This window comes from Pelmatolapia mariae, linkage group LG22, assembly GCF_036321145.2.
Source record: "Pelmatolapia mariae isolate MD_Pm_ZW linkage group LG22, Pm_UMD_F_2, whole genome shotgun sequence".
NCBI classification, from domain to species: domain Eukaryota; kingdom Metazoa; phylum Chordata; class Actinopteri; order Cichliformes; family Cichlidae; genus Pelmatolapia; species Pelmatolapia mariae.
In genome coordinates, this window is record NC_086245.2 from 33,916,590 (window position 1) to 33,930,307 (window position 13,718).

General features: G+C 42.8%; 1 protein-coding gene across 1 annotated transcript in view; it reads left to right on the plus strand.

Annotated features, from left to right (window-relative positions):
• The first annotated feature begins 409 nt into the window (after positions 1-409).
• scin (scinderin) overlaps positions 410-13,718 on the plus strand; it is a 49,267-nt gene continuing 35,958 nt past the window's right edge. The window contains exons 1-2 of the mRNA XM_065471429.1: positions 410-679; positions 7,779-7,933. Coding sequence (XP_065327501.1) covers positions 487-679; positions 7,779-7,933 — 348 coding nt within the window. The 5' untranslated portion in view covers positions 410-486. The remainder of the gene's footprint in view (positions 680-7,778; positions 7,934-13,718) is intronic.

Sequence of the window (13,718 nt, forward strand, 5' to 3'; positions counted from 1 at the left end):
CTCTGTGGTGCACTCTGTTTAGGATGTGTTTGTATTTCTGTTATTTTTTAAAGATACTACCCCTATTAATTTTCCCCATATTCTCCACATTTCATGCCACAAACTTTTTTCCTAAAAGACTGCTATTGAAAAAACAATAATCTGCAAGTTAAATAAATAAACAAATAAACTTCCAGTTTTAGGTCACGATTTTAGTTTTACTACTAACAAGCTTAACAGTTTTTCTGTGGTTACAGAAAACCAGATGAGTTTGTATGTGATCTGGAACTGAGCCACTTTTCTCAGGCATGTATGTTTGAGAATGCTGGTGTATGTTGACAGGACACGCCCACTTTGTGTGTATTAAGAGGGGAGAAAAGCAGAAGCTGAAACACTGCTGCTACATAATCAGTCAGTCAGCAGCCAGGAACAGGCCGGCAGTGTGTTTCTGCTCTCAACGATCCACCCTTATCACCTCTTCAGTCAGATTCTCTGCAACAGCTTGACATGATGCTCGAGCATGAGGAGTTCACCAAAGCAGGCAAGAAAGCTGGCTTGCAGATTTGGAGGATTGAGAATATGGAGTTGGTCCCTGTGCCCGACAACTTACATGGGAGCTTCTACACAGGGGATGCTTATGTGATTCTCTACACTGTCAAAAAGAAAGAGAGCTCTTTTTACCATCTGCACTACTGGCTGGGTAAGTGACTAAAGCTCTGGACCTAATTCATTGTGTCAGTTTATTGTTCCACTCAGAATAAGGGAAATGAGTTATAATTGGAGGTAATAACCTATCACTGGAAGAAGTCCTATTTCAGAGTGGTCCTCCAGGGTAACAGATAAATCTCAAATTAAATTCCAAGGAACCACTCAAGAGCTTCTAAGGAAAGAAATAAAGACTGATTACTGAGAACACATTTCAGAAAAGTGGTATGGACTATCTCTTATCTTAGTATCGCTTGTTTGCTGCTCTTATTTTCATTTCGGTATTAAAACCTAGAAGTAATTTAATCACTTCAGGAAGCTTTAAGGTTTATCCAGTCTGACTGCTCACAGAGGTATGAATTGTTGGCATGCAATCAGTCAGACTAAGAATCCTCCTCCAAGCTGTCCACATGAACACAGTGGCTGCTGACAGCTCCTATTCTCTTTGTTACATGTGCAAACAAAGTTTACTGTGTCACTGTCAGCAGCGCACAAAGTCCACAAATGTACAAAGTTACCAACGCAAGGATGTGACACTATCCTTCTAACACCTGTGAAGTTGATTCTGCTCTATTCCTTGAGAAATCACAAAATCATATAATATCATACAAAATCATACAATATTGCTTTATATACAGGTCAGACATAAGTTTTAACATTGTTTTTGCTCTGACCAGCTGATTTTGTTTAGATTTTTTTAAAACTTTATTCACAACATAAACCATAATTTTTGTTACTTTTCATTTTACATCTTTAATTTTAATAACTTTTATGTTTTCTTATCATGTGCAAGAGGTTAAAGAACCCTTCTTAATTTTTATTCAAACAAATGTCTTATGTCTAGTTGGAGAGCTAACTGCGTTGCTGTATTAGCAAGCTATGTAGATAGCAAAAGCATTTACAGAGAAAATCATTTTCATCACAGCTTTCTGAATGATCCACATTCCGCTATAACACACACTTCACTCTATCTAAATGCTTAAACTTTATAAAAATATTGTAGTGTCCTATCAGAATACCTGCCAACAATGCTGTCTTTGTCAGGTTTGTCATATAGACCATCCCTTGGCATACCCCTGCTCTGCTCCTCCTCCTCCTGCAATTTACTTCACTGTCAAACTTTGTTGGGACTAATTCATGAAAAGTGCTATGTATTAAATATACACATGGAATACTACACAGTATATATAGTATCTGTCATCATAAATTGGTAATCCACAACCCACTTAACGGATTGCACTGACATATGATGCTGGTCTGATGCCTTCTGGACCAAGTAGAAGCTTATTGTTAGTTTTTGTTGTTACTTCGCTTCATTTTTCAAGGACGCTTTATTGGCTACGTGACTCAATAGCTCCATGAGTGAAATGTTGTAAAATCACAAACAATGAGAAGGTGCTGCAAAGTGACCAACTCCATCAAGCTTGATTTGCATACAGTGGCTTGCAAAAGTATTCAACCCGCTTGAACTTTCCCACATTTTGTCACATTACAGCCACAAACATGAATCAATTTTATTGGAATTCCACGTGAAAGACCAACACAAAGTGGTGTACACGTGAGGAGTGGAACGAAAATCATACATGATTCCAAACATTGTTTACAAATAAATAACTGCAAAGTGGGGTGTGTGTAATTATTCAGCCCCCTTTGGTCTGAGTGCAGTCAGTTGCCCATAGACATTACCTGATGAGTGCTAATGACTAAATAGAGTGCACCTGTGTGTAATCTAATGTCAGTACAAATACAGCTGCTCTGTGACGGCCTCAGAGGTTGTCTAAGAGAATATTGGGAGAAACAACACCATGAAGTCCAAAGAACACACCAGACAGGTCAGGGATAAAGTTATTGAGAAATTTAAAGCAGGCTTAGGCTACAAAAAGATTTCCCAAACCTTGAACATCCCACGGAGCACTGTTCAAGCCATCATTCAGAAATGGAAGGAGTATGGCACAACTGTAAACCTACCAAGACAAGGCCGTCCAACTAAACTCACAGGCCGAACAAGGAGAGCGCTGATCAGAAATGCAGCCAAGAGGCCCATGGTGACTCTGGACGAGCTGCAGAGATCTACAGCTCAGGTGGGGGAATCTGTCCATAGGACAACTATTAGTCGTGCACTGCACAAAGTTGGCCTTTATGGAAGAGTGGCAAGAAGAAAGCCATTGTTAACAGAAAACCATAAGAAGTCCCGTTTGCAGTTTGCCACAAGCCATGTGGGGGACACAGCAAACATGTGGAAGAAGGTGCTCTGGTCAGATGAGACCAAAATGCAAAACGCTATGTGTGGCAGAAAACTAACACTGCACATCACTCTGAACACACCATCCCCACTGTCAAATATGGTGGTGGCAGCATCATGCTCTGGGGGTGCTTCTCTTCAGCAGGGACAGGGAAGCTGGTCAGAGTTGATGGGAAGATGGATGGAGCCAAATACAGGGCAATCTTGGAAGAAAACCTCTTGGAGTCTGCAAAAGACTTGAGACTGGGGTGGAGGTTCACCTTCCAGCAGGACAACGACCCTAAACATAAAGCTAGGGCAACAATGGAATGGTTTAAAACAAAACATATCCATGTGTTAGAATGGCCCAGTCAAAGTCCAGATCTAAATCCAATCCAGAATCTGTGGCAAGATCTGAAAACTGCTGTTCACAAACGCTGTCCATCTAATCTGACTGAGCTGGAGCTGTTTTGCAAAGAAGAATGGGCAAGGATTTCAGTCTGTAGATGTGCAAAGCTGGTAGAGACATACCCTAAAAGACTGGCAGCTGTAATTGCAGCAAAAGGTGCTTCTACAAAGTATTGACTCAGGGGGCTGAATAATTACGCACACCCCACTTCGCAGTTATTTATTTGTAAAAAATGTTTGGAATCATGTATGATTTTCGTTCCACTTCTCACGTGTACACCACTTTGTATTGGTCTTTCACGTAGAATACCAATAAAATTGATTCATGTTTGTGGCTGTAATGTGACAAAATGTGGAAAAGTTCAAGGGGGCCGAATACTTTTGCAAGCCACTGTAGTTAATAAAACATTGCAACAGTAAAATATGAAGTTTGTTGTTAATTTGCTGTGGATAAATGACTAAGGTGCCAGTTTGCTTTCTTCAGCAACATGTCACCACTACTTCACGCCTCAGGAAAGTTTAGCCAGAAAATCGGTCCTCGCTTGTTCCATACAATTACTACACATCATGCTAACAATAAGTGTGTGTATGAAGCTTGATATACTGATATACTTTAATGCTGTGTGCCATAAAGTTTCTAAAACCTGAATAAGCCTTTCTCGAGCTGACATGCTCCGTCATTACCACACCTCATTATTCACACCTGGCGTTGCCTGATCCTCCTGATAATCACACAATGATCATATCCAAACTAATCATTTACTGACAACAGCTGATTATCTTTTTAACATTGAGCTGTGGCGTTGCTCTTACTGCTTTTATTTATTTGCAGCAGAGAAGAAAAAAAGCCTAAAACACTCTTGGTTTTGGCTTGTCATTCTGCACCACATAAGTTATCAGTAGCAGCATGTCATAGATATAAGAAATCTGTAATGGGTGTAACAAACAGTACATGAGTTCACATCATGTCACACTTTAACACTTAGCACTCTAGTTTAAGTTTTTGTGCCGTATCTCTTCATGCCTCCTTTTGTGTCTTTTGCACACTTCACTTGCAACAACTTTGCAAAAAGTAGGCATCGCACAAAAGCGTATGTTGAGCTAGCTAACCCACACCAACCTACAGTTTTTGACTGGAACCATTTTAACAACAATTCAAAATGTGAAAGTAGTATGCTGAAAGTAAACACCAAATGTGTACTGAGTGACTCTACTCTACTCTATTCTACTCTCAACATTCTTTCTGGTGCTTGTCCATTAAGAACGATGGATATATACCTACAAAACTATATAGTATGGACACATTTTCTTTTTTCTGTGCTGATATTTAGATGAGCCGTGTGTATGTTTGGCAGCATGTAAACATGACTTGACTTGCTTGAGTATATATATATATATATATATATATATATATATATATATATATTTGTAATACCTGGGGTGTTTATAAAAGTGAGGGATATTTGTGTGCTTTGATTTTCTGATTGAATAAAACATAAAAATCAAGTGAAATACATTAATTGTGCTTAGGGGTTCACTTCACCCAATTTCCTAAAAAGTTACATTTAAACAAAGCAAGTTGTTATATCTAGATGGCACTAAATGCTGCTCAGGTTTTCTAAGCTTCTTTTTTGTGACTTAAAGAAAACAAACAAGCTGAACTGTAAATGGACAGGACATATAGCAATTTTCTATTCTACCCTGAGCATTCAAATCACTTCATGTAACTTGCCACATTTACTTTTTTGCTGTGCTTTATCTACTTGAGTGGTTTGCATCTAACATTAACACACACATTGACACTCTGATGGATGCGTCAGAGAGCAGCTTGGGTTAATATAATGCCCAAGGATACTTAGCATGACAAGACTGGAGCAGCCAGTCATCAGTAGATGACCTGCTCTGCCTCTTTAGCTACTCTTTAGCTACAGTCACCGCTTTTTGTAAAGGCCAAACCAAAATCAGAACAGACTGCTATTTTTCAATAAATTGTTCTTGTACAATTATCACAATGCTTAAGAATTCTAATTGTACATTAAACAAATTCGATACAGTGTGCCAACAGTGAGTATTAAAGCTGCTGCTGGGTGGATGTTTGTATTTTACTGGTGACTTTGTTAGCCTAGCTTAACATCAGTTTTTCTAGAATCAAGTTTTACCACTATTATGGTAAGACTTCTGTTTACGCTCTACAAGTAGTTCTTCCTCTAATGGTTCCATGTTATTTTCTAGCACTGGGCTAACAGCATTATTCTTTTGACTTAGACACAAAGAAATCTCCAGTAGCTTTTCTCTTTGACAAAGTTTGTATTGGTAGTGTGCAGCTTTAACCAGCAACTTGTCATGCTTGTCTTATTCTGACAGTTCACTCTTTGTTGACATTTCCTTCTTATGTTGATTCAGCTATGTTGTCTCAGCTTTGTCTGGGATGTTTCTTTTCTATCCGGGCAAAAATGATTAGGGAGAAACTTAAGGCAGTCAAAATCTTATCAGCACCAGTCTGGAGAGGATGTCAGCATTATTCAAAACTTTACCACGTTCATAATGTCAACATGAAGTCTCCCTAACCCACCAGGGGCAGATAGCACGCAGTGTTAGTTTGGGGGCTTGTCCATTGAGACAAGAACCCGAGCTGCAGGGTGAGTGTCCATTTATTTACAATATCAACAACAATAAATCACACTCTTGTGATACTTCGACTTTTTAGTCACTGTGTCTCTAATGACCTTGTAGTACCATATCACCCTATTAGAGCACTTTGCTCTCACACTGCAGGCTTACTTGTTGTTCCTAGAGTATTTAAAGGTAGAATGGGAGGCAGAGCCTTCAGTTTTCAGGCCCCTCTTCTGTGGAACCAGCTTCCAGTTTGGGTTGTGTTAATATATGTGTTAATAGGCCTCTCTGCATTGAATCATATCTGTTATTAATCTCTGTCTCTCTTCCACAGCATGTCTTTCATCCTGTCTTCCTTCTCTCACCCCAACCGGTCACAGCAGATGGCCCCGCCCCTCCCTGAGCCTGGTTCTGTCGGAGGTTTCTTCCTGTTAAAAGGGAGTTTTTCCTTCCCACTGTCGCCAAAGTTCTTGCTCATAGGGGGTCATATGATTGTTGGGTTTTTCTCGGTACCTATGAAGCGCCTTGAGGCGTCTTTTTGTTGTGATTTGGCGCTATATAAATAAAATTGAATTGAATTGAATTGAATTGAAATTGAATTGAAATGAACTAGATATAATCTGTTCCTAACCATCACAAATGGAAATGTCAGTGATAAGTCAGGGCGCATCATGTGACCATCAATTGGTATCACAAAGGCTGATCTTAGAGTGTCGTCACAAGACTGTTAATGGAAAATCTTCCATGTTCCAATCTTCCAATTACTAAAGCCAGCAGAGTCTCCTGTGAAGCTTCTCTAGCAATTGCATCTGGCACTTGGTCTGGGCCTGCAGCTTCTTTAGCTGTGCACAATCCACCACCACTTACTCCCTGTGCATCACCGTGAGCTCCACCACCATCTGTGCCAGCAGCTGGTCTGGCCGTGCAGACCGTGGCTCCGCCATGCCTGCTTGGGTTTTGGCACCACTGTGAACAAGGACCCGAAGCACACACAGGCAGAGTTGCAGGATGAGTGTCCAGTTATGTACAATATCAAAAACCCTAGATCACACTCTTGTGAATTTCAAGATGGCCCTGGTTGCACCGCATTGGCAGGCATTTAGGTTCACAAGTTTTTAACAAACAACAATGTGTTTTTCAGGTAACTGTCAAGAGTTGTATCACCATGTAGTAAAGGTTTCAACTGTTTTCATTTTACCATAATGGTGATGCGTATCAGGCCCTTCAGGTAGCCATGATTCAGTGACAATGTGGAGATCTATGCTGACAGAACAGTGGAGGTGACTGTGAATTTCAGAATGAAACCAGGCCACCATGAGTCTGCTCGACTGACCTGTGGTCACTGTGAAGTCTTTCCACTTCCTGGAAACCATCATCTTCCCAGGATCTGCAGTGGGAAGCTAATATCACCTCCCTCATCAAAACAGCACATTAAAGAATATTTTTCTTGTAGCAGCCGAAGAAATTCAACCTGTCAGTGATGGTACACTTCTGCTTCTTCATTACTGAAGCCATGCTCACCTCCTCCATAACAACTCGGCTGCTGCCACTGCCAGAGACAATGGCAGAATACAGCACATCACCTGCTCTGCTGACAAGTTGATTGGCAGCAATGTGCTTTCTCTTCCAAAACCTAAATGTTTCCGTGGCCCCAGGGCAGGCACAAGAGATCACTGTTGACACCATCCACCCCAGAAATCAACTTTTTGAGTCACTCCATGCCTGATGGACCAGATGGAGGCAGGAGGCTCTGGTCCATCCGGAATAACACCTTATGACATTCGGCAGTTTACTTCAACATACAGTTGGATTGCTTAACTACTTTCTCACTGTCCTTATTTATTATTGACAGGAAAAGAGTGCAGCCAGGATGAGAGCACTGCTGCAGCCATCTTTACTGTGCAGTTGGATGATTACTTGGGTGGAAAGCCAGTCCAGTACCGAGAACTACAGGGGGTTGAGTCAACTGCCTTCACCAGCTACTTCAAAGGAGGGCTCACTTACAAAGTATGTTCATTCGTGAGCTCTGCTGAACATGATGTACTGCTGTAACATGCTGATCTTTTAATTACAATTCTAGATGTCTAAAGCTCCTGAACCACAAGTGCCAACTTCATCATTGCATTCAGTTCATGGAGGAACATATGGTTATTTAAACTATCATCTTGCAGGAAGACTGTTCTCTGCTGTGCCCATAGTAGAAAAACAAATATAGTCTATATTCTCAAACAGAATTAAAAATATAATAGTGTAGTGTTCGGACAGTCGTTGTCCATGACCTGTTAATCATGTGAGACGTCGGTGAGGAGCCACGATGGGAACAAGGGTGTACGTCAAAGGAAGTTAAAGATGAAACCCCTGTGAGACCCTGCCCCACCCCATCATGTGGCCCATTGAAGTCACCTAAGTCACTCAGCGTAATTGGCAGTCCATAAATATAATCAAACAGTATATGAGCGACTTTGGTCTTTGCGATGCATGGCGCTCTCTTCACCCCACCAGTAAGGAATATACTTTTTTCTCACGTGTCCATCACTCCTACTCTCGTCTGGATTATTTTTTGGTCAGCAGCTCACTGCTGAGGGACATTTCAGACACTGAGATTCACCCTATAGCTGTCAGCGATCATGCTCCTGTATCTTTAACACTAATGCACAAGAATAATACTACGCCTAGTAAAAACTGGAGATTTAATACATCACTGCTTAAAGATGAATACTTTATTAAATATTTTAAAAAAGAGTGGACTTCATATTTAGACTTTAATGACACTCCCGGAACATCAGCTTCTGTTCTATGGGAAGCAGGGAAAGCTGTGATGAGAGGTAAAATAATTTCTTTCTCATCACATAAAAAGAAAAAAGAAAACAAAAATATTCAGGAATTAGAAAAAACCATCAAATCACTAGAAGAAGCCTATGCGTCCGACCAAGATCAGGAAACATTGAACAAAATACGCAAAACAAAACTAGAATTAAATGAGATAATTGATAAAAAAAACAAAATTCTTAGTACAAAGACTACGCTTACAAAATTATGAACATGGTAATAAATCCGGTCAATTTCTAGCAAACCAGCTAAAAATAAATAAAGAAAAAACAAGTCTATGTGCTGTTCAAGACTCATCTGGGAACACAGTATATGACCCGAAACAAATAAACAACATCTTCAGGGATTTCTATAAAACGTTGTATTCACCACAAATAAACCCATCTAAAAAGGAAATTGATCAGTTTTTAGACAACATAACTCTCCCAAAATTATTAGACTCTCAAGCAATGGCATTGGATTCGCCACTGACACCAGGTGAACTCCAGGAATCCCTGATAAGTATGCCCAATAATAAGGCTCCAGGTCCAGACGGCTTTCCTGCAGAATTCTACAAAGAATTCTGGACGATTTTAGCCCCAATTTTTTACAGAACGCTGTTGGAAATCAAAGAAAATGGCAGACTCCCATCAAATATGAATTCTGCAAACATTAATCTCCTGCTAAAACCAGGAAAAGACCCTGTATATCCCTCAAGCTATCGTCCAATATCCCTTATAAATGTAGACCTTAAAATAATCTGCAAAGCTCTCTCGAAGAGACTAGAGAAAATAACCCCCCTCTTAATTCATCCTGACCAAACTGGTTTCATAAAAGGTAGGCACTCATCAACAAATACACGTAGATTACTTAATTTGATAGACTACTCATACAGTAAAAACCTTGAAACTACAATATTTTCTTTAGATGCAGAAAAAGCGTTTGACAGAGTTAACTGGAAATTTCTATTTGCAACTTTACACAAATTTGGTTTTGGATCTTCTTTCATCAACTGGTTAAAAATATTATATAATTCCCCAACAGCTTGTGTCAGAACAAATGACCAGACATCCTCCAGCTTCTGTCTCCTGAGGGGCACCAGGCAGGGATGCCCACTCTCCCCTTCACTGTTTGCAATTTTTATTGAACCACTAGCAGCAGCAATTAGACAGAATTCAGTAATTAAGGGCATAAAATGCAAGAACGTGGAACATAAAATCAGCCTTTATGCGGATGATGTGCTACTCTTTCTCCAAAATTCACAAACCAATATCTCTGGGGTGATTGAATTGATAAACTCTTTTGCAAGAATATCAGATTACTCAATTAACTGGTCAAAATCTACAGTCCTTCCGATTAATTGCTCCTTCCATAATTCCTCTTCTACTCCACTGCAATCGCGAAATATAAAATATTTAGGTATTAATCTTTCTCCCAAGCTTGCAGATCTAACTAAATTAAACTATATCCCACTTTTAAAGAAAGTAGAAGGCGATCTGGCTAGGTGGAAATGTCTACCCATATCACTCATGGGAAGGGTTGCCGCTATAAAAATGATGGTCTTACCAAAAATAAATTATTTATTCTCAATGATCCCAACTAAACCGCCACAAGATTGGTTCAGATCTCTAGATTCATATATGTCCAAATTCCTTTGGAAAAACAAGCCCCCACGTATAAGCTTAAAAACACTACAAAAGACCAAGGATGAAGGAGGATTAGAACTACCTAACTTTCAGCACTACTTCTTAGCCAACAGGCTCCAATTTATCTCAGGATGGCTAAAACATACCCTCTTAGATGAACCTTGGCTAGATGTAGAACAAGCACTTTGCAATAATCTAGAGATTTCAGATCTACCATTTATCAGCTCAAACATTCAACGACATGAATGCTTCAAAAGCGTCAACATTAGCTCCTCTCTGACAGCATGGTGGGAGTTTCTGAAGTTGACAGAGTCTTCATTAATTCCATGCAAACGTACACCTATCTGGAACAACCCTGACATATTACAAAACAATAATATGATAAACTTTTCAGATTGGAGTGGTAAAGGAATCAAATATTTAGAACATATACTAGAAGGAACAGAATTTATTTCATTTGACAGACTAGTTACACAATATGGGATCAACAAGAAAAGATTTTTAGAATATCAACAAATTAAATCCATAGTAAAAAAGAAATTTAAACCGGGTCAAGTTGAACTACAAACACCACCAAGTGTGGTTCAATTTCTTACTCTTAAAACCCCCAAATTACTATCCAAAATATACAGAATGCTTTCTAAAATAGATGAATCAATATCACTTCCTATTGCAAAATGGGAAGCGGATTTATCAGTTAACTTAGACCAAAACTTCTGGTCTCAGATTTGCTTAAAAACCTTTCATCTAATTAGAAATCCCAGTCTTCAATTAATTCAATACAAAATACTACATAGAGTGCACTATACAGGTCATCGGATGTTCAAGATGGGCTTTACGTCTACCAACAACTGCTCACACTGCCAAACCAATTCACCGGACAATTATATCCACGCTCTTTGGTTCTGTCCACCAGTTCAGAAGTTTTGGCGTGAGATATGTGAAGACTTATCGAAGTGTCTGAAATGTAACATTCCAACTTCTCCTTTAGTGTGTTTGTTGGGCAGCTTAGATAATGTCACTTCAGAAAAGAATATAGCCCATATGGTTTTCACTGCCCTATGCATACCCAAGAAAACAGTCCTCATGAACTGGAAAAATAAAAATAATCTTAATTCTAACCAGTATAGAAATTATCTATTAGATTACATTAGTCTTGATACAGCCTCTGCCACCACATCAGATCAATTGCTCTGGGCTCCTTTGATCAGCTCCATCACCTAGTGGGGGTGGGGGGTCATAGTTTGGTCCCACCTTCACTGTTGTGATTGGTGTGGGGGTAGGGACAGGCTTAGGGCGTCGGGGGGTTCCCCAGGAGCATCTTCCTTGGGGGGCTCAACCCGGGGTAGCGGTCATGGCCAATTAAGGGCTCTGTTGGCTCTTAGGTGACGGTTTCCTCGTGGCTGCGTGCAGCGGGGCTAGGGGAGGGTCTGTGCTGACGGACGTGGGTTACTGACCTGGTAGCCTGGCTGCCCCTGGGTGGGTCCGGGACGGGCGTGAGGTTCTGGGGGCGCTCCGTCTCTGGGCTGGGACCCTGGCCGGGCCTCGGGGGCTCGGGTCCTGGTTGGTGTGTTGCTGGGGTTGTGGGCGGGTGGGTATATGGGGGCCCAGCCCTGGCGCAGGGCGCCGCCAGTGCATCGAGCCACCTGGGGGACTCTTCAACTGGTGGGGGAGGTTGTCACATCTTGCAGGAGCTTTCCTCTCCTCAGGAATTCTCTCTGCAGGAGGGGGAGATATAGGAGAGGTGGAGGAAGATCTCAGCCTGGGTGTCTATTGTCTTGTGTAGTCTGGAAGATGAGTGGATGATGGGGTGGGTGCAGTTTTCTCTGTAGTGGGGTCGGGTGGGCTGTCCCGGGCTCTGTGGGGCCGGGCGGCGCTGCTGCACTGGGCCCTGCTCCGGATGGGCCTGGGCCCCCTTTCCCTGGCGGGTTGCAGAGTATGGGGGTGCCTACTGGGGTCAGTGGGGGAGCTGGCCCCAGGGAGGGGTCACTTGCCCCTCCCTTTCTTCCCTCCCCATCTCCAGCTGCCTCCCTCTTCCCGCTCCACCACAGTCACCCACACATGCAGGGCCTTGGGGTAGGGGTGTGTCACCAGGGTGCAGAGGAGGCATCCCCCCCCTCTGTCCCCTTCTGGCTGCCTCTGCCTCAATTTTATCTCACAACTTAGACATTCACATTACTCACACTCTCATAACACATACATATAGGATCTTAGGGGTGGGCTCACAACACGGACTCCAAATTACCATCAGGGTGTACAACCTCACCCCTGGCGTCGTTGCCCACCTCTCAATTTTAAATACACATTAGACATTGAGGGCTATCAGGAGGGGCTATGCGCTTACCTGCTGCTCTCTGGCAGGTAGCTTCATGCCCTCCTGGGTTTTAATTGCACCTTAGAACACACATACATCAACACTACATATGAGCGGGTACAGGGAGGTTTGGAGTCTTCTCACACCCCCCCGCTCTGCGGCCTGCTGGAGCGGGGGGGCTAGGAGGAGGAGTTGGCCGTCCGACTGGGGTCTGGTGTGTGGGGCCTCCCTGCTGCTGCGGAGTCGGGGCAGTCTGCTTCTCCCCACTGCAGGGAAAAGGGTAACACCACCTGGGTCTGGGTGCAGTTTCCCCCTCCAGGGGCAAGGGTACCTAGACCCGGTTCTTAGAGTACGCTTGGGGAGTGTGATTGTGTGTACAGCGTCTCTTTATGTCTGTCTCCACGTTGGTTGAGTGTGGAGTAATTGCCTATGAGAGCATGAGGGTGGGAATGGATGTTTGTATTTGAGTGTGCCTGTATGTCTGTGTCTATATGTCAGGTTGGGTATCAGACGCCACCTCTCTGGGGACATCTCAGGCCCTCCAAGGTTTGGAGGCCTATCTCCCCCCACCACTTCCCCTGCCGGTGGCAGACGCCCTCAGACATCGGTGCGTTGGTGGTTCTTTGTGTCCGGGGGTGGGCGTCAGGGTACACACCGGCTCACTCCTTGGTGGCTGCTTATCGGGGCCTGGAACCTGGGGCTCGCTCGGGCCACTTCGGGGGTGGGGTGCCCTCGGCCTCTCGGCCTGGGGCTCGGTCACTCAGGCACAGCTGGCTGCCGGCGGAGCTCACGGGCACGTCACTGCAACCCCCCCTGCCTTCTGCTCCGCGGCTGCTGAGTGATCCCTCATCTGGGACTCTCCTCAGCTCTTTCTGGGACAGTGGCGCGGCTGCCCCTCTGTTGGTCTTCCTTGGTCTCTTGTGTTCTGGGGGCCTCTGGATGTCTGGAGTTTTGATCTCCTCCATACCTGCTTCATGCCCTGGAGGATGGGACTGTGGCCCCCCACACCCTCTAGCAGATCATT